Genomic DNA, 21,725 nt, shown 5'->3' with positions numbered 1-21,725 from the left:
ATCAGGGAGGGCTTTCTGAAGAGGTGACATTTTAGTAGGAAACAGAGATGAGATTGGGATGTCTAGGGAACAGCTGAAGGGACAGAGGATTCCAAGCGGAAGGACTGTGTGTACAAAGTTGAGAGGCAGGGAAAAGTTTGGCACGTGGCAGGAATTGAAAGGAGGCCAGGTGGTTAGAGTGGTACAGGACCGGACGTGGCAGGGCCAGGTCGCGCAGAGACTTTTGTAGTGAGTGCATTGGGATCCATTGTAGGATACCACATGGAAGACTGGCATCGTACAGCTTGTTTGACTTGCTCTTGGTGGGGGCCAAGACTGTGGGAGACCTGAAAGGAGCATCAGCATTATGAAGGCAAGGGGGTGATGGTGGGGAGAGAGTCTGGATACTGGTGGGGAAAATCAAGGGGAGAAGATGGACTTGAACTGTATTTTAGAGGTAGAATGAAGATGACTCCCTGAGAGATTGGACGTGAGGAGTAAACTAGAATAAAGAGTCAGAGAAGAAGGACTTTTAACTTTCTGGTTTGAATATCTGGGTATGTATCAATTCCTGAGATGGCAAAGCCTAGAGAGAACTAAGTTTGAATGTTAAGTTTGAATTTAGAACTTAATAAGTTTGAGTGCTGCTGTGACATCCTATAATTACATGTTATTACATGTTTTCTCCCTACAGTTTTGTGCTTGTCCAACCCAAAGCTCACCTTCTTCAGATCTTTTCTCAAATGTTACCTTCAGTGAGATCTTTCTTGACCAACCTTGTTAAAGTTGAAACCCCTACACTAACTCCTTTTTCTGCCTAATTTTTCTCCATAGTAATTATCACCATCTGGTGTGTTATGTATTTGACGTGTTTATTGACTGAGTAGAACATAAGATCTGTGAGATCAGGGACTTCTGTGTATTGATCATTTCTATGTATGTCCCCAACACCGGCCTTAGTAAATGCTTAGTAAATATTTATTCTGAATATATAAAATCACTTGAAGGATTCTTTGGTGCTTTCCATGACTAAATTTTTTGTAAGTATCTGTCCCACTTTTGGCTTAAAACAATTCAGTTTTCTTTTTTAAATGATTGCAGATTTCAGAGTATTTCATGTATGTGTATGCACATATATGGGGGTTGGCATTACTTTTTTAAGGATTAAAAAATTAAATCTATAATTTATATTTTAATTATCTCTTACTTTTCAGGTTACAACTGATGGGAAACCAAAAATCATTGATATCATTGATACAACAGGAAGTGGCGATGTGAATACTGCTACAGTGGTGGAGCCCAAAGATGGCGAGGTTGTCGGTCTTTCAGGAAGAGCGCTCAAGGTTAGAACTTTTATCTTTTTATCGAATTTTTTTTTTCCTTTTTCTTATACTGTTGCCTCAAAGCATCTAATGGTTTTAGCTTACGTTTGGTGGTAGGTTATTAGTTACCTCTCTTGCTCTTTAATAAATTACCCCAAAGCTTCATGGTTTAAGATAACAAACATTTATTATCTCACAGTTTCTGTGAGTCCATAATCTGGGTGTGACTTAGCTGGGTGCCTCTTGTTTAAGATCTCTCCTGAGCTTGCCGTTGGCCACGGCTGTGGTTTCATCTGAAGGCTCAGCCTGAGTGGGGAAGGGGAGTCTCTGTTCCATGCTCGCTCAGGTACTTACTGACAGGCTTCGGTTCCTCTCCGTGGGGCTGTGTCACACCATTCAGCTGTCTTCCCCCTGGGAGAGTAATCCAAGAGAGAGTGCCCAGGATGGAGGCCATGGTCTTTTCACAAATTAATCTTGGAATTGACATCCCATCACATCTGCCATTTTGTTTTCAGTAGAAATGAGCCATGAAATCCAGCACATGCTTAAGAGGAAGGGGATTTTACCGAGAGCATGAATACCAGGAGGTGGGGGTCATTAGGGGCCGTCTTAGAAAAATTCAGTGTTTTGTTTGTTTGTTTGTTTGTTTGATAGTGAGCTTAGAATTGGGATATATTTTTCAATGTGATTGCCAAGTTCTAAAAATTTTAAGTTTTGGATAGAAAGGCAGGAAAAGTGACCAGATTGTAGTTTTGCCTTCATCTTTTCCTGTCCCTTCTGAGAACTTGGAATATGAAATATTTAGGCTTTAATAATTGTGTACTTAAGTGACTGGCTTTGTGTTACTCTATGTACTTGGTAGAAAGACCTGGGTAGAAAGTTAAGCTAACATGAAAAATGATGAGAATACTAAAAGCAGTTGATGAGATGTTAGCTAATGAGCTTGTTAGATGTCAGGAATTTTATTGTGATTCAGTACTCTTTATCTTTTAAACCAATAAGCAGAATTAGTTTGGAAGATGAATTTGTGTTTATCTGCGTCTAAAGAGCTATATGGAACTTTACCCATCTTTTACCATCTATCTGAATCATGTTTAGGCACTGTCTTCTGACTAAGATTGTTGTGGCAGTATATTAGTTTTCTGTGCTACTGAGTTAACACAAACTTAGCAGCTTAAAGCCACATACATTCCTGCATTTATTATCTCACTGTTTCCGTGGGTCAGGAATCTGGCTTTTCGTGGCTCTCTGCTCGTGTCTCACAAGACTGTAATCAGGTGTTGGTTGGAACCTGGTCTTATCTGAGGCTCAGGGTCCTCTTCCAAGTTCACGTGGTTGTTGGAAGAATTCATTTTTCTTGCACCTCTAGAGCTCGCAACAGCTTGCTTTAAAGCCAGCAGGAAAATCTCTTTGACCTTTGGGATAGCCTCAGTCTCTCTTTTAAGGAGCTCACCTGATGAGGTCACGTCCACCAGGGTCATGTCCTTTTTTATTAAATCGGTCACCTGATTAGAGACCTTAATTGTATCTGCAAAATCCCTTCACAATAGTCAGACCCTGCCTTCACTGAGGGGAGAGGACTACACAAGGGCATGGGTTATCTTTAGAATCTGCCTACCCCAGGCAGACAGCAGGCATGAACATCCAGGTTTTATGGACTGAATTGTTTGTATGACCCCATAAGTCATATGTTGAAGCTCTCGCACCCGATTTGATGGTATTTGGAGATGGTGTTAGGGTTGGATGAGGTCATGAGGGTGAGGCCCTCATGAGGGGATTAGTCTATGCTTGCTTTTTCCCTACCGTGTGAGGACTCAGAAAGCTGTGCCTACAAGTCAGGAAGAGTCTCCCCAGAACCTGACCATGCTGGCACCCTAATCTCATGCCCCCAGCCTTCACAATTGTGAGAAAATAAATTCCTGGGGTCTATGGTGTTTTCTTATGGGACCCAAGCTAAGACAGTGTGGGCCTTAAAAAAAAAAAAGATTGTAAACTGGAGGGAAATGAGTTTCTGCACATCTGAATTACTCTAAGGTTTTGCCTGTCTTCCCAAGTCAACCTTGTTAGAGTATATTTCAGAGAGACACATGGGATTCCTGTGAGTTTACATTGCTCTGGGAAACTAGGGAACACTCCTAGTAAGTCCTGCAGATTTAGAATCCTATAGTGTCTTCAATTGTTTATTTTAAATAGCTGTAGTAGCCCATGCTTTAGATAAACCACATGGGCTGATAGCATCACTGCTGCTCAGAGGTAGAATTACATATACATATACAGGCTGTGAAATAAGATCAGAAAATTGATAGATATTTAAATCTTTTCTCAATTTGGTGACATACTTCTTTAGCTCTACTGTTAAGTATTCTCAGCCCATCAATATAGTGGGAGGTTTTAATTTAAGTTTTAATTGTATTCAACATGTCTTCATAGTTTAAAAAGACAACTACTTCGAGGCTTCTAACAGGAAAAACTAAGCCATACCTTTCCCTTTGACCAACAGTTCCCACTCACCAAGAGATAAAGTTTTGATATCTTGACATTATCTTCGGGGAAAGATACATACCATGTATTACATACAAAAGAACATACTAATTCTTTTTATTTCTTGAGTTTTTATGTGGTTTGAGACTTTATCTGTGGAAATAGCACTGTGGAAGAAGAGAGTTTACCTTTCAGGTCCTTCATTTTTGAGTTGTCTGGTGGCATCTTGGGTTACTTTCTCCCACTGTTTTTGCTATTCTTTTATTTAGAACTCCTGTTAATTGGACAGTGTACCTCTTGAGTTGATCTTCCAATTTTCTTACGTTTTTCCACCTTTTCTTCATTGCTTTTGTTTGCTTTTTTCCTTCCTGAAAGATTTCTAAGATTTCTCAATATTCTTTTCTAGCCCGCTATTGAATTTTGTTAAATTTTGCCTATTATTTTTAAATGCAATTCTGTTCATGTTCACTCAGCATATTTTTGTGTCATGTATGCAACATTTTATCTGTGAGAATATTGTCTAAAAATTTTTTTCTAGTGGTTTCTTCTTTTTACTCACCTTCTTCTTCCTCCTATTCTCCTTTCCCCTTTCCTTGCTCTCCCCTTTTTCTTTACCTCTTCCCTCTTCCCTTTCTCCTCCTTCTCTTCACCTCCTCCTTCCTCTGCCTCTCCTCCTTCCTTGTGCTCTGCTTTCTACCTGAGAGTTTTTCCAAGGTATCTAGCTATCCTGGCTGTCCCTTGGTTATTAGCAAGGCACATAAAGGTGATGGAAGTGCTCTCTGCTTGTGCACGGTCTTGGGATGAGAGCAGTGGTGCTGTCATGGTGGACCCAAAGGTGGCAGTTTATGGCATACCTTTTCCCATTGGGATGCTCAGTTATCTCCAAGAGAACCTTAACATGTTTGGCCTGGGCTTTGAGGGGAGAGTGAGAGAGAAGCCTGGCTGTCTGTGTTCAGGGGCTCACACCTAGTGCCCAGGGAGATCTCTTGCAGAATCTTCTCTATGTCTCACCTCTCCCCTCTGCTATGTGAACTTCTCTAGAAAGCTGACATTTCAATGTCTCTCTGGTTCCACGTCCAGTTGCCTGGCGGGTCAGGTTTGGGCAGGATATGGGATGGGCAGCGGGAGTCTGATTGTTCCTCATACAGACTTTCCACCAGCCTTCTTGGTGTTAGCTCCCTTCTCCATCAAAACACAGAACGTACCCACATACGTGTTCAGATAATTTTTTTTCAAGGATGTGCTGATGTTCAGATACTTTACAGCGGTCATGAAAAAGAAGAATGTTATTAGTTGCTGGGATTCTGGCTAGCTGGATCTCTCAGAACTCATGAGCCCACAGTTTTCAGACAGCAACATAGTAAAGTGTTCAGGTTTCTTTGACGTAACCATGCTTTAAGATGAATTAAATATCTGTATTTCAGCTTCTTCAAAATAGCCTATAAACTGCTGGTGGTTAATGTCTTACTCTTCTCCCAGTTTAAGATGAACTACTAGTTAAGTGCTTTGAACATTCCAGTAATCTCATTCTCTAAGGAGTCTATTCATAGGCCTTCTCGAGAAACTAGTGGTGAGTTACTTTGGCCAGTGACACTCCCATGAGCAGGTAGAAGCAAAAAAGTGAACAGAAGTTTAAAATCTTTATGGTGAAGTGTACAGACATAAAGGAAAATGCATAAAACACATACGTACACCTTGATGAATAAAAAGCGAATGCCTTTTTATCCACTACCCAGATGAGACAAAGAATATTGCCATACCTCAGAGGCTTCCTGTGTTCTCCCAGATCACAACCTACTTTGACTTTTGTGATAATTATTTCTGTGCTTTGCTTTATAGGTTTACCAACTCTGTGTGGATACCTGAAACAAATTGTTAGTTTTGCCTATTTGTGAACTTTATATGAATGACTTCATTTATGTATCATTTTACATCAGGTATTTGCAAGATTCTTCCCATTCAGCCATGATGTTGCATGTGGTAGTGATTTTTTTAAATTTCATTGCTGTGCAAGATGTCATGGTTTGTATGTGCCCCATTCTGTCCACTCTACTGCTGATGAACAGTTGTTTCCAGTTTGAGAGTTACTAACAGCTCTTTAGAGGACATTCTTATGTACATATCTTGTGCACATGTGTATAGATAATTCCAGGATGTGTACCTAGGAGTGGAATTGCTGAATTGTAGAGATACGACTTGACCAGGTGATGCCAAACAGATTTTCCAAGTATTTGTACTAAAATGCATTTCCACTAGCAGTGTATAAGAATTTTAATAGTTTCACAGCTAACACTTCGTATTCTTAAGGCTTTTTAATCTTTGCAAATATGCTGGGAATCTGGGTGTATCATGTAGTTTTAATTTGCATTTTTTAAATTACCAATAAGATTGAGCTGCTTTTCCTATGTTGATTAGACATTTGGATTTCTTCTTTCCTAAAGTGCCTGTTCAAGTCCGTTTGCCCTCTTTGTCCCCCTACCGAGTTGTCTTGTTTCTCACTAATTTGTAGGATTCCATTACACATTCTAAGTGCCTGCCTGTCCTCTGATGGGATGTCTCTGATGTCTTTTCCCATTCTGTATATCTATTTTCACTTCCCTTGTGGTGTCTTTTGATGAGTAAAAGTTCTTAAATTTAACGTATTTGGGTATTAGTCTTTGCCTTTTTGGTTGGGACTTTTCATGTCTTAAGACATTCTTCCTGACCCCAAGACTATGAAGATAAGCTCCTCTATCATTTTCTAAAAACTTGTACCATATTTCATTTCATGTTCTAGAATTCACTGGAATTGATTTTAGGCTTAATTCAAAAGGGATCCTGGATCTTCTTTTCCATCTGAAGATCAGTTGCCCCAACACCATGTATTAAAATTCCATAATCTCCCCATAAATTTTCAATGCTGCCTTTTACTTTGCAACCTTTAAAATGGGGATGATACAGCTTCTGAGTATCATTTCCAGTTCTCTGTGTCCTTTGGGTGTTTTTTTTTTCCTCCTTTTCCTTATTCTAATTTTAGTAGACATTTGGAAGGGAGCATGGTGCTTTTTAAAATTCTACTACATTCAACTTGAAGTTGGTTTTTAAATCATCAGTATTTATTCTTACATATAAAAAAAAGTTAAGTCCAGGCATAGTGAATGACTTGGCCAAATTTGGCCCCATATTTAGATGCAGTGGTAGCTAAAGGAGTGTGCAGGCTTTACCATGAAGCTGACAAGGCTGAAACATAGTTTGAGGCAAAAAAAAAAAAAAAAAATTACCAGGATGACATTTGGTTTGTTAAGAAAATGTTCAATTCGTTAGGCATCCCCTCTTTAAAAGAATCAAGGAAAAGAGATGTAATTAGTAATCAAAGAGATTCTGTTTCTCATATGAAAATCCGTCTTATTCCATTGTAGTATTAACCTTAAAAATAAAACTCAGTTATTTTACCAGCAAAAGTGGGTTTATTCAGGAATAGCAGAGAATGGCAGTCTGGAGCAAGCAGCCTGTGGCAAAGTCATAGGCAAGTCCCTACCCAGAACAAAGGAGAGGACCACTGTTTTATATAGAGGAAAAGGGGGTGGTGGGAGAGCTGTTACAAACAGGAAGTCCATTGGAGTAAAGCGCCTCCCGCTCGGGTGGTAATGTAGCGCGGGCATGCAAGGTCCCTCTCTTCCTCTTGGGTCTGCAACTGACGAGTGGTAGGGCGTGAGAGCGCCCCCTGCTGGCCTCCTGACTCCATTCTAACCCAAGTTTTCTTTTTATTAATTTTCACAGTACTTACCAGGTAATAAAACCATTTTAAAGATACCCACTTAAAACGGCCAAAATATAAAGCTTTGATTCTTAAAAAAAAAAAAACTGAAAATAAGTTCGTGTGTATGAAATACTCAAATAGGCAAAATGACATATTCCATAATTGCCTCATAGAGTAAAATTACCTTTACTCAAATTTGGTTAACGCTAGATAGCAGAACCGTGATTATAACATTTATTTTATGATTTTCCTTAGTTTAATTTTTTGTAACTAACCAGTCTGCCTTTACTGTGAGGAAAATACATAATAGTGATTTGAAAAGTATCTGGTTGTGTGGACCCTGCAGATTTTTATCTCATTTATAATTAAATATACATTATGTCTCGTGGATTATTTTCATTGTATTACATATATTGTAAGTAATTGTGGTTAAATATGTGTTAGCACCTGTTTACCTTGCAGTTATTTTAATCAGTTATTCCATTTAATCCTTCGGCATTTCACAGCCTTTTAAAATCTCCTTGTATAGGGGCGCCTGGGTGGCTCAGTCATTAAGCGTCTGCCTTCGGCTCAGGTCATGATCCCAGGGTCCTGGGATCGAGCCCCGCATCGGGCTCCCTGCTTGGCGGGAAGCCTGCTTCTCCCTCTCCCACTCCCCCTGCTTGTGTTCCCTCTCTCGCTGTGTCTCTGTCAAATAAATAAATAAAATCTTTAAAAAAATAAAATAAAATCTCCTTGTACAAAGAATTTGCCACTAGCCTAGGGTTACAAAATCTGTGTAGTGGGACACCTGTGATGAAATAGTTTTTGAATGTCCCAGCTAGTGACTGGGACAACCTTTTTGTTGTTGCAACACTGTATTGTTATGTCACAGGCTATAGCAGAGACGCTAGAGTTAAGAATCTCTGTTCTCTAAAAGAGGTTGGTAGGTTTTGAATGAAAAGCACTAGTTTATATGCCAACATATTTGAAATTTCCATACTCCAAACGTCCATTTGATTCAGAAATGATTACTGATACAGGCAGGCTTTTAAAAAATCAGTAGATCTTTGAAGTTCTGTGAATGGTGTTTTTTTCTCTATTTAGTTGTGAGAAAATTTCATCCAAAAGTTTCTTACCTGGGGAATAATTTGATGAGGGACATGGAGGTGAGCCAGTTAAAGACACTGCACAAGTGAGAATTGATGAGTCAGCCAAGTCTGAGTGGTTGATAGTTCAACCTCATGTTTTATACACATTTGAAAGCTGTTTTTAATGATCGTGGGTCCTGTGATTACAAAGAGTGTGAATATTCCACATTTTCTTGATGGATATTTGAAGTTGATTGATGTTCAGTGCATCTGTGCAAATCAGAAGGTAGGGATTATTTTCTTCCTTTTACAAAGTAGGGACCTATGGGTCCCGACCTCTGGTTAGTGGTAGAGTTTGGATTCACAGCCAGGTTTACCTAAGTCACATATTCTTTAACTGAATTTTTTGGTCTCCATGATAGAGCTAGATTTTAGCTTTCTTTTCACCCTTCCTGTGGTTTAGGCAAGCAGTTTGATTTCTTTTTGTTTCTTTGCTTTTTCTGTTTGTACACTGGGCATGCTCTTTACATCATTCTGTTAATTAGAAGCTTTTAAATACTTTGAGATATTTGGAAAGACTATTATGTTATATATAATTAACATGATTTTATAGAACTTTTTTCTTCAAGAGCTATTTTAAGTATCTAGGCATTATCCCTGTTGATTGTAGAGAGTGCATTTCTTAACAGGAAATATAAGCGTCATCAAGAGGATCTATAAAAAAAAAAAGAGGGTCTGTAAACCGCTTCCCCTCCCCCTTAGTTTGGCAGTAGGTCTGAGGAGGGAGAGGTGATATGTCCTTGATGTTTGAGAACTAAAGATTGTAGTAGTTTAATGAGGTAGTGTATGTTGAAAGCACTTTATAAACTATGAAGCATTGTGTAAATGAAAGGTACCCCAGGTAACCATCTTATTTAGGGATAAGAAGAAAAGCCAGACAGATACTAAGTGGCACCTTAGAATATTAGAAATATTGCTCTAATACGCAACCTTGCTCATCCAAGTTGAGCCATCGGAATAGAAGTGAAGTAACCGTTTTCCCTAGTATTAAATCATTGGAATTGGGAAGCATTTAGTGAGTTAACAATTTACTTTTTTTCTATAGATTCCTGTGAGCTGGACAAATCCCTCAGGCAAATATCATATTGGCATTAAAAATGGCTATGATTTCTATCCAAAGGCACTCAAAGAAAGGATACAGGTAATGTACAGTCTAGAATCAATGACTTCTTCCTCAAATTTGTTTCCTACTGAAGAAAAACGTTTTTCGTAAGATCCCATGAACTCTTAATTATTTTGGAGGCTGGGAGGCTTTCAGACAATGATTACTTCAAGGTTCTGTTCAGTGGAATGTTAGCCGTTTAAAGTCACGCTTCTTAATCTTGGGTACATGGGTAAGTGTAGAGAATGTGTGAATACACTGAAATTATATTCAAGTTTTTGTATATTTATGTTTTTCTGGGAGTTGGAATATAGCTTTCAATGGATTTTTGAAGGACTTTTTTTTTTTTTTTTTTTTTTTTACCTCCGAAAGGCTAAAGACTAAAGTTGATTTAAAGTCCTGGCTAACTTAATTATTCCCGGTCCTATAGCTTCTATGATAATTTGTCCCATTTTTCGTACTGTTTAACTAGATTTTTTTATCCTGGTTAGTCATCATTCAGTACTAAGGAAAGGGTTACTCAGACCTAAAGCGCTGAAGTATAGGAAACACATAAGAGAAATAAGAGTTGCAAATTGAGGAAGAAGGAGCCTGCTTTAAAACAGCGCTACTGAGTAGACCTTTTGGGGATGATGGACATGTTCACTGTCTGCCCATTTTGGTAGCCACTGGCCACCAGTAGCTGTTGAGAACTTGAAATGTGACTAGTGTGAAATTTAATTGTATGTAATATTCTAAAATTGAAATCTAAATAGCAACATGTGTCTCCCGTACTTGCCAGCACCACTTTAGAGGACGCTGTACTGCTGGTAGCTGAACAGGTGCAGTTTCCACTGTAAAAGGTGATGAGATTCTTGAGAATGAGCCCAATGGGTAAGACCTGTGGGCACTTCATCTAATCATAATACTGTTATTTGCTCCAGGCGTCTACACCATAAGAGCTGCTCAGCATATTGCACATAGAACCTTTACTTATTTGTCAGATTCTAATCATTCTACAAAAAAATAAAATGACAACGCATATAACTTATTGGATACTATTTTATTTTAAAATTTCAGGCTGAAATACACATAGCACAGTATTCTTATGCACTATATTAAATTTTATCAACTGTATGATAAAGTGCAAATTAACATGCAAACAGAATAAGTTAATGTCAACCCCCTCCTTAGTTCAGGGGAGTTGATTATTTTACTGGAAAGGATTTTTTTTTTTTAAGTCGCAGACCTCCACTGGGTGGCCCTATGGGTTAAAGACAGCAGAGGTGACAGTATGACCAACTTCAGTGCCAAAGAACCCTGTCAAATCAAAGAGGATAGGGACAAAATAAGCCCAGAAAGGGAGGAAGCTGAGGAAGCCTGCATGTCCCTCGTTGCCGCTAGTCTTACCCCCGCCCCCCGCTTGCATGTGGCTTAAGGCAGTTCTCAGTTCCATAACGACCCAGGACACAGTATTTGCTTTAATTGTAAATGACTGGGAATTCAGTTTGTTATGTCACATGCTATTATTTTTATTCTTGGATGGGTTAAAATTGGGGCATATGTATCAAAATACATTTGGATGTGCCTTGGTAAATATGTTCTCTTAAAACCCAGGTATAGTGAGTTAACTTGTTAATAATTGCTCCATTGCTTAATCAACTTGATTATAAATGATTTTTAAGCTCCCATGTGAAAATTGTGTGGCATCACAACTGATAACAACTAGGTCCATATATAAATGACTGTCTAGGTTTACCAGGATATTTGTCAACCTCATTGTAAGGTAATTTTTCTGTCTTTGCAGAAAGAACGGAAGGAAAAAATCTGGGATCCTGTTCACAGGGTGGCCCTTGCAGAAGCCTGTAGAAAACAAGAAGAATTTGATGTTGCCAACAATTGCCCTTCTCAAGTTGGTGCTAGTCGCTTTTATTTAAACATTACCACAGAACCATGTTACCGTAGAGTTCTTAGAGAGTTAATAGGCTGGTTTTTTCCCACAAGTTTTAAATTGTTTAATTTTACTAATTTTTCTTTTATTCTGAAATCAAGTCATATTTATTTTTCAAAACTTCTCAATGAACATACAATACACATATGTAAAAGTACATAAATGCTAAGTATGTAGTCATGAATTAACACAAAGTGAACACTCCCTTCCATACCTCTTCCTAATCATTGCTCTCTACCTCCTCCAAAAGCGACCACCATCCTGACTTTTAACACTATTGAAAGATTTTGCCTATTTGGAATTTGTAAAATGGAATCCTACAGTGTGTTCTTTTATGAGTAGCTCCTTTCACTCGATATTATATTCGCGAGATTCATCCATGTGTGGGTGTTGTAGTTTGTTCACTTTTGTTGCTGTATGATGGATGCCCACAATTGATGTGTCCTTTCTGCAGATCAATATTTGCTTTGATTCCAGTTCTTGGCTCTTATGGAAGATGCTATTTTGAACATTCTCACGCATGTTTTTGGTGGGTCACAAAATGCTAGCACCAATTCATATTTCTACAAGAAATACTGTGAGAGCTCCCATCGTCCACGTCCTTAAATAGCCATTACATTTTTTTTTAAGATTTATTTATTTGAGAGACAGAGAGAAAGCAAGAGAGTGTGAGGGAGTACTAGCAGGAGGAGGGGCAGAGGGAGAGGGAGAAAATCTCGAGCAGACTCCCCACTGAGCGTAGAGCCCGATGTGGGGTTCAGTCCCACAACCCTGAGCTCATGCATGACCTGAGCCGAAATCAAGAGTCAGACACTTAACCGAATGAGCCACCCAGGTGCCGCAGCCGTTACATTTTTTAAATCAGTTAATAAAATGAAGATGGGGCACCTGGGTGGCTCAGATGGTTAAGCGTCTGCCTTCGGCTCAGGTCACGATCCCAGGGTCCTGGGATTGAGTCCCGCATCGGGCTCCCTGCTAGGCAGGGAGCCTGCTTCTCCCTCTGCTGCTGCCTCTCTCTATCTCTCTCTCTGACTCTCATGAATAAATAAATAAAACAAACAAAAATTAAAAAAAAAAATAAAAAATAAAATGAAGATAATGTTTTGGTTTATTATGAAAATAGTACGTGCTTGTTGCAGAAACTTTTGGATCACATGGGCGTACAACGTAGCAAGTGAGAGCCTCCAAAATGTTCCCCCCCGCCCTCCCCCCAGGGATGGTACCAACAACTTGATGTTTATCCTTCTGAATCTTTCTTTTAATGAATGCATGTACCTTTTTAAAATCAAAAATGGAATGGTATTGCTGGTTCTTAGTCCTGGCTGCATTTTAGAATCACATGAAGAGCTTTAAACTCCAGTGCTTGTGCCCTAGAGAGGAATTAAATTAAAGCCTCGCAGGAAGGCTGGCATTTTTAAAAGCTCCCAGGAGCTTTAATTAATACACAGTTAGGGTTGAGGAATCCTGGCCTGGATAGATTTACATACACATTTAACTTGCATTTACTTAATCTGTGTACAGCGTCCTCTTTAACTGTATAATTCATCCTCTTTAGCTGTAATATTTTCTTTTAGATCACTGTTTGTCCTTTAGCCTTTTATTAGACACATTAAGTGTAGTATTTCAGATGCTACGTATAGACAGCCAATTTTATAAAAAGAGGGATCTGGATTTAATTATCCATTTTATTTTATTTTGTTTACCAAAAATGTCTATATAATTGTCTTTTTCCTTTAGGAGGAGTGAATGTTGAACATGTTGAATAACTAAAAATGAAGTGTAACAAGATTTTTGGAACTTGTGGAAATTAAGTTTTAATTCAGTAGGACTATTCAGGTGAATGTAGAGCAGTCTAATGTAGCACGTAGTTTAAAAAAAAAAATCTCACTTGGAGCGTAGACAATTCTCATTTTTTTTGGATCAAAATGGCTAAATAGCAGCTTATCTGTACAAGGTCATGAATATGGTATGTATTTAACTTATTAGCATATTCTAAAGGACAGAAGATAATTCATGGTTTCTCTTGTTTATTTAGATTCTTAAGAAACAAATTTAAATGGAGGGGCACCTGGGTGGCTCAGTCTTTAGGTGTCTGTCTTCGGCTGAGGTCATGATCCCAGGGTCCTGGGATGGAGCCCCGCATCAGGCTCCCTCCTCGGCAGGAAGCCTGCTTCTGCCTCTCCCACTCCCCCTGCTTGGGTTCCCTCTCTTGCTATATCTCTCTCTGTCAAATAAATAAATAAAATCTTCTTTAAAAAAAAAAGCAAAACAAATTTAAATGGAAACAGTCCTTCCCTTCATTATATGTTAAAAATAAAAGAAGAAGATAGCAGGAAGGGAAAAATGAAGCAGGGGAAGTCGGAGGGGGAGACAAACCATGAGAGACTGTGGACTCTGAGAAACAAACTGAGGGTTCCAGAGGGGACGGGGGTGGGGGAATGGGTTAGCCTGGTGATGGGTATTAAAGAGGGCACGTACTAAATGGAGCACTGGGTGTTATATGCAAACAATGAATCACAGAACACTACATCAAAGGGACGCCTGGGTGGCTCAGTCGTTAAGCGTCTGCCTTCGGCTCAGGTCATGATCCCAGGGTCCTGGGATCGAGCCCCACATCGGGCTCCCTGCTCTGCGGGAAGCCTGCTTCTCTCTCTCCCACTCCCCCTGCTTGTGTTCCCTCTCTCGCTGTGTCTCTCTCTGTCAAATAAATAAATAAAATCTTTAAAAAAAAAAAAAAAAAAAAAAAGAACACTACATCAAAAACTAATGATGTAATGTATGTTGATTAACATAACATAATTAAAAAAAAATGAGAAAGCTAAAAATAAATAAATAAATGGAAACAGTCCTGATAAAAAATCTAAAAGTCAATAGATAATCTACTTTGTAGTAATTCTAGAGTTATTTTTGGAAATCAGTTATAGATTATAGATACGTGAGTAACATGTCTTAGCCAAATGATATCATCAACGTGTAGCACAGTGTCTTTCCCAAAGTGGATAGAATAAATAAGTAAATGCGAGATTGAATAAAAGTAGTAGTATTTTTTAAATGTTTACTATATTAATTGATATCTGCATCATTAAATTGAATTACAAGTTGCATAGATATAAAAAGAAAACTTTCTTACATTTTTCCAGGATAAATGGCTTTACTTTTGGTCTGTGTCTTTGGTTGTATGTTAATAGAACTTTTCAAGAGCACAAAATGTACTATATTAATATATTTTCTAATTGACTAGGCAAATAAACTAATCAAAGAGGAACTTCAAAGTCAAGTGGAATTGCTAAATTCTTTTGAGAAAAAATACAGTGATCCTGGCCCTGTGTATGACTGCTTGGTGTGGCATGACGGTGAAGCCTGGAGGTAAACTTCATGTATTATATAGATCTTCACTTAAAAATATGTTTTTATCTACTCTGAAGAACATTAAACTCCCAGAACTGTCCAGAGAGTTGTTTAAGTGACATTACTATCACTAATCGGAACTATTTGAGAGCCAAATTGGCTTTTGCGTAGTTTTGGATAAGCCCTTTGAACTTCTTAGATACTAAACCTGACTCTTACGTGTTTTAAAGAAACTTGTTTCATTAACAGACAGTAACTGTTAACCAGATATTAGCACACGTTAATCATTGGTAGACATAGGAATGTTCCTGATTGGGGCTGGGCAGTTTGGAAAGTAACTGCAAGAGAGTGCTGCAGAGCATCTGTTACCCATGTTTTAAGGACAAAGGAGTACAGTTGAGTGATGATTTCTCAAATAGAGACCAGGTAGCTAAGTCGCAGTGAGGCCGTATAATACAGTTGTGAAGAGCTCAGTCTCTGAGACGGAATCCGAGCTGTGTGACCTTGAACTCTGTCTATGCCTCCAAGCCTGTTTCCTCGTCTGCTAATTGGAATAATAGTGGTGCATCCCTAGAGGGTTTTGGGAAAATTAAATTTGATGTTTCTAGACACAGTATGCACTTGATAAATGTAAGCTCTTCCTCCTGCTGCTACTACTGTTATTAGTAATAACGGCGGTGTATACCAGGTTACCTATCATGTACACTTGTCAGTTTCTTTGTCAGTGAATTATACACAGCAGTTGTGTTTCTTGTAATTGGCTAGTAAATGTCTTGATAAAAGCTGAAGTCACTGGAGTAACAATTTAGAAAATGTTATAATCCATGAAAAATGCAGCAGAGTTACGCTGTCAGGTATTACTGGAAATAATTTAACTTTTGTTTGCATGGTACCGTAAACCATGTGGGGCTTTGATTCCCCCACCCCATCTCAGAGTTAGAGCCAGAATTTTTTGAGGAGAATCTTAGAGATCCTAAAGCAAATCTTCAGATTTGTCATTTCAGAAATGCCAGCCATTTCTGAGGGAAGCTAAAGTGACCTTAAGTGCCTTGGCTTTTGTTTTTACAAAGATTTAAACCCATATCACTGCCCTTAGCCTGTAACCTAGCATAACCATACTCTTTAAGTGTTTGTCACTCAATATGGAGCAAACACTGGTTGAGAAGACAGTATTTGTAGAGGATTACATGAAGGAAAGGCCATTAACTGGTTTTTTTTCAGTGGTTTTTGACCTTGTTATCTCAGATTACCTTTGAGTTTGATGAAAGCTGTGGATTTTTTCCATAGAAAATTGGACAAAGAAATGTATTACAAATGTCCAGGAATTTATAACCCAATCCCCCTGTCCTGCCCCCCCCACACACACAGGTACTCTTATCCTATCCATGAACCTCATTTCCATGTTCCCTTTCTGCTATTCTGACAATTGTCCTTGAACTAAGCCAGCCACCTTCAGAGAGTCGTACCCTTGTACCTTATGCATACTTGCCCTCTGTGGCGTTATTGAGGGAAGTCTCTCAGTTTTTTATTGATATTTTGATATAGTGCTTGAATATTGAGTCACTTCATATTGATGGTGGTTACAGGAAACTGATCTGTGGAATATGTCAATGTATTTGCTGTGAGAATGTTGTTAAAGATGTTGATTCCTTCGTTCTTTCATCCTTTGGCAAATATTTGTACCTTCTTTGTACCAGGCAGATTCTAGAGAAGCTATTCCATGGACTCTAGACTCTGGAAGCAAGTATGAGAACATCTGAGCCCATCTCAGAAGCATCATGAAAGATTTCATTGAAGGATCAGCTCAAGTTAGCAGAGAGGGTAGGGGCAGGGGTTGAGGTAGAGGGGAAAGTCAAGAGGATGAGGGAGGAACTGCCAGGAATTTCGAGTGTCTGATGGGCTGGATGAAAGAAACAGAGGACCTCAGAGATGATTGCCAGGGTGGATACTGGCCAGTTACATGCTTTTAGGAACCAAAAGTGCTACTCTGTCTAGCAAATGGGGACATTTGGTGGAATACATTTTACCTGTTAATCTCAGTCCTAATTCCATTTGATAATGCTACTTGTTTTCTGTTTGTCTCATTTTCGCCATTTGTGTTCAGTCTCCTATTTTCCCATATTGCATGTCTTTTTTTGAAATGCCATAAATCATTTTAGCCCGCATTGATTAGGGTTTACATAAAAACAAATGGACAGTTTCAGAGATCGTTCTGTCCAAACTGTCATAGTTTGCTAATGAAATAGTATCTATAAGAAATGCCCTCTCTATACTAGTGGGCTTCCATTAATTCACTATAGCAATTGTGATTGACTCTAGCTTGTTTAAAACACCGTTCTTCTTATCTAGCAAATCTGCAAAAGGCCTAATAGTTAAAAACATAATGTTGACCTTTAAGTGATGTGCATTCCATGTATGATTTTTATTTTATTTAGCTGTAATCAGATATTTTGTAGTATTTGGAATATATATTTTAAAAATTATAGCGGTAATAAAATGGGGAAAGAGTGAACAGGAGGACAACCATAAAACTATGTAGAAAGTACTTGGGTAAAAAATGTTTGCCTAAGGCTGTTATAACTATGGGGATGAGGCACAGTCTATAGTTCATCTAGTTTCAAGGAGGCTGCATACACTGTTGTATTCATGAAACCAATTCTAATAGAAGCAGAAGGGAATAAGGCCTAGGCTATGTGTCATAATCATCCTGAACTAGTCTAAAGCTCTAGGCTAAGCTTTGGTCTAATTTCTTAAGTGGCTAGATGGTTTTCTGCCTGGAGTTTTGTGACGGACGGTGTTGCTAAACTCCTTTATACATGCCTTCATTTAAAGGCTGGTTCCTTTAAGCTTCTTACCTAGTCTTTACTGGTGACTTTGAAACAGAAGACTCTAAACCCAGCAGTTACTGTGTTTGTTGTGACAAAATAGACAAGGCAGTAAGAAGGTACCTAATAAACCATACCACGTTATTTTTAGAAAGCCAAAGAAAATAGGTAAATTTCACTATCTACTCTATTCTCAATTTACAGAGCCTGCATTGATTCGAATGAAGATGGGGATTTGAGTAAATCTACCGTATTGAGAAACTACAAAGAGGCCCAAGAATATGGTTCCTTTGGCACAGCTGAGATGTTAAATTACTCTGTTAATATATATGATGATGGAAACCTGCTCTCCATTGTGACCAGTGGAGGTATTCTGTTTCAGATTTGCTAATTAGAGATAAACTTTTGACATGGTAAGGTATTGAACTACTATAGTCTTAAAGCAGCGTTAGAGAGAATTTAACTTTAGCAATTCTACCTAAAGAACTAGGTATGGGATAATAAATGGGATTTGATCCCCTTAGTAAGGTATTGTTTTCTTTAAAGTCATAATGATGTAGGATCCATTCCAAGAGTAGTACAGGCATGGTCCAGCCATGAAAAAATCATCAACATAATTCGTATTATGGAAGTTCCTTTGGAAGGAACTTTACTTCCACATACTACCTCTTAAGCAGTTCACCTACAAGTACAAAGTCAGGCAAAAAGATCCTCATACGGGAGCGCCTGGGTGGCTCAGTCATTAAGCATCTGCCTTTGGCTCAGGTCATGGTCCCAGGGTCCTGGGATCGAGCCCCGCATCGGGCTCCCTGCTCTGCGGGAAGCCTGCTTCTCCCTCTCCCACTGCCCTTGCTTGTGTTCCCTCTCTCGCTGTGTCTCTCTCTGTCAAATAAATAAATAAAATCTTTTAAAAAAAAAAAAAGATCCTCATACGGCAGTCTATGTAATTTCAAAAAAGTTGGAAACTCTCCAAATATCCAAAAGAACAGGTTAATTTTAAACTGTATTATTCATTGTGGAATATTATATAGCAAACAAAATGAATAGATCTACATATACCTATATTTATAAATCTCAAATACAAGATTTTAGTGAAAAATACATTGATAAAACATTTGTGTAAAATTGTAAGACATGCTAAATAATACTATACAGTATTCATGGATGTGTGTGTGTGTGTATGATGAAAATATAGATGGGAAGAATATACACACCAGCTTCTGGATAGTGGTTACTTCTAGGAAGGAAACAAGGACAGCTTTAACTCTTATCACCCCCTCTCCCAATATTATTGAGTTATAGTTGAAGTACAATAAACTGCATGTATATATACACAATTTGATAAGTTTTGATAGATGTGTATACCCAGGAAACCATTATCCCAGTCAAGATAATGAACATATCCATCCCCACTGTAAGTCTGCTTGTCTTCTTTTGTAATCCAGCCCTGTCTCTACCCACAGCCCCAGGTAGCTCCTGAACTGCTTGCTGTCAGTCTAGATACTGCATTTTCTGAAATTTTGTATAAGTAGAATAGTTACGGTATGAAATTCATCCATATTATGGTTATAAATTGCTTGTTCCTTATTGCTGAGTAGTATTTCATTATGTGGATACACCGTGGTTTATTTATCCGTTCACCTATCAGTGGACATTTGGATTGTTCTAACATTTGGGTCCAAGACTCTGTGCAAATATGTTTTTGTTTAATTTGGACTGGTATCTAGGAGAACTGGTTGGATGTGGTAGGTATGTATTTAACCTTTTAAGAAACACAGTGGCTGCACCCTTTCACACTCCACCAGCAGACTACGAGTACTCCAGAGCTCCACGTTCTCGTCCACACGTGGTGTTGGACAGCCTGCTGACATTTATCCACTCTGACTGGTGGTGGCAAGTGGTTTGGGGGAGGGGGTGACATTAAAATCCAGCTTCCCTATTTTTCATTGGAAAAAATAAGAAAGGAAGAATTGGTGACATTGGGTCCATATTCCTGTGTGACAGCAGTTGTCTAGAGCATGGGACTCTGAGCATTGCAGCAGGCAGAAGGGTCACGTGCTCCCATTTCTTCTGGAGCTATGACGACTGTGTCGTCACCCAAACATTAAGGCCTGGTGCCAGTAGGCGTTTATTGTTTATCTGACAGTAGTGGGAGATTTCTCTCTACCCATGTCTTTTAAGAAAATTTTTCACTTAAAAAAAGAAACCCTAGCTGTTTTGTTTTGCTTTTGCTTTATTGATAACATAACATACTATGGAAAAGTATGCAAATCACAAATTGTATACACATTGAATTCTCACAAAGTGGATACTTTTGTGTAACCAGGTCAAGAAATAAAACATTGTCAAAGCCCCATCTTGTCTCTTCCTAAACAGTAATCTACCCTCAGTCCTCCCAGAATTAATTACGGTCCTGATTTCTATCACTGCATTAGTTTGAACCACCCAATAATAATGCTGTTTTTATAGGTCAGAAATTATTAAATAGTAGCACTTTCATATAGTTCAACCCAAGGTGATGTGTTTCCATTTATATACATGGGATTATTCAGTATATATCCTTCTTTGTGTGAATTCTTTAGATCAACCTTATTTTTGTGTGCTTCATCTCACAATGTTTAGAAGTAGTTCCTATTTATTGTTGTATAATATTTAATCCATGAATGCACCATATATCCATTTACTATTGATGGATCTTGGTGTTGTTTCAAGTTTCTGAATTTTGCAAGCGGTGCTGCCATGAATGTTTTTGCATGTGTCTTTTAGCATGCATGTGCATGCATTTCTGTTGGGGGTAAGGCTGGGAGTGGAATTGCTGGATCGTAGGTATGCCCTGTGTTCAGCTTTCCAAAATGCCAGTCTCTACTCCCACCAGTAATGTAGGAGTGAGCGCACGTCCTCCTCCACAGTTGCTGTTGTCGGCCGTAAAGGCGTAGCCATTCTGAAAGGTACGCTGAGCTATCTCATTGTGGCTTTGATTTGTGTTCCCCAGATGACTAAGGAAGTTGAACATCTTGTCATATATTTATTTGCCATTGGTTATCCCCCTTCTGTGAAATGCTTTTCAAGTGTTTTACCCATTTTTCTTCTGGGTTCTCTCTTTTGGATCAGAAAGCTTATAATCTGGATATAAGCACTTTGTCAGTTGTGTATGTTGCAGATACTTTCTCACCTTTGTGACTTGCATTTTGCTTTCAATGAACAGGATAGAATCCAGGGTAGCAGAATAGTGTATGTAGTTCAAAAAGTTTCATTTTTTTGTGAATTATTGATGAGACTTAATAATATATAGTTAGGTGTTAAAGTGAGAGAATATTTTTATTTTATCATGCTTAGTAATATGTAAATTGAATGGTTAAAACTTTGAATCTCTGAAAATATTCTGTCATGTTCCCCTCTTTTTGCCTCTAGGAGCTCATGGAACACACGTAGCTAGTATAGCCGCTGGGCATTTTCCAGAAGAACCTGAACGGAATGGTGTAGCTCCCGGTGCTCAGATTCTTTCCATCAAGATCGGTGATACCCGACTGAGCACAATGGAAACAGGCACGGGCCTTATACGCGCCGTGAGTATTGGGGAGGTGTTGCTTTAGAAGAAAAATGATGGGTAACCGTGGGTAGGTCTAGGTTTATAAGTTGTTCTTGATTTTACTGAGAAATGTTGGACTGTATCTGGTATACAGGACTTTGAGGAAGCTAAAACGCTTAATGCAGTTTTAAATTATTTTTATTAAAAATTATTAAGATGCAATTTTTTAGAAAATATGAAAATATTATATTATACTTCTCATTTCTATTAAGTCCCCTAGCACACTATTTTGAGATACTTTAAAAAAAAACCCAAACCGACCTTTTATCCAGCTTGCTCC

General features: G+C 38.5%; 1 protein-coding gene across 6 annotated transcripts in view; it reads left to right on the top strand.

Moving 5' to 3' along the window:
* Positions 1–21,725, top strand: part of TPP2 (tripeptidyl peptidase 2) — a 70,195-nt gene that overhangs the window by 6,485 nt on the left and 41,985 nt on the right. For all 6 annotated transcript variants that reach the window (XR_013446861.1, XR_013446862.1, XM_036118110.2 and 3 more), the window contains exons 2-7: positions 1,194–1,322; positions 9,697–9,792; positions 11,540–11,644; positions 14,925–15,049; positions 18,061–18,224; positions 21,268–21,422. Coding sequence is in view for 4 of the 6 variants with exons in the window: in XM_036118110.2 (XP_035974003.1) it covers positions 1,194–1,322; positions 9,697–9,792; positions 11,540–11,644; positions 14,925–15,049; positions 18,061–18,224; positions 21,268–21,422 (774 nt within the window). In the remaining 2 variants the exon portion in view is untranslated. The remainder of the gene's footprint in view (positions 1–1,193; positions 1,323–9,696; positions 9,793–11,539; positions 11,645–14,924; positions 15,050–18,060; positions 18,225–21,267; positions 21,423–21,725) is intronic.

This window comes from Halichoerus grypus, chromosome 4 (assembly GCF_964656455.1).
Source record: "Halichoerus grypus chromosome 4, mHalGry1.hap1.1, whole genome shotgun sequence".
NCBI classification, from domain to species: domain Eukaryota; kingdom Metazoa; phylum Chordata; class Mammalia; order Carnivora; family Phocidae; genus Halichoerus; species Halichoerus grypus.
Note: the sequence above shows the minus strand (reverse complement) of the source record. Positions and strands in the feature narration are given on the sequence as shown.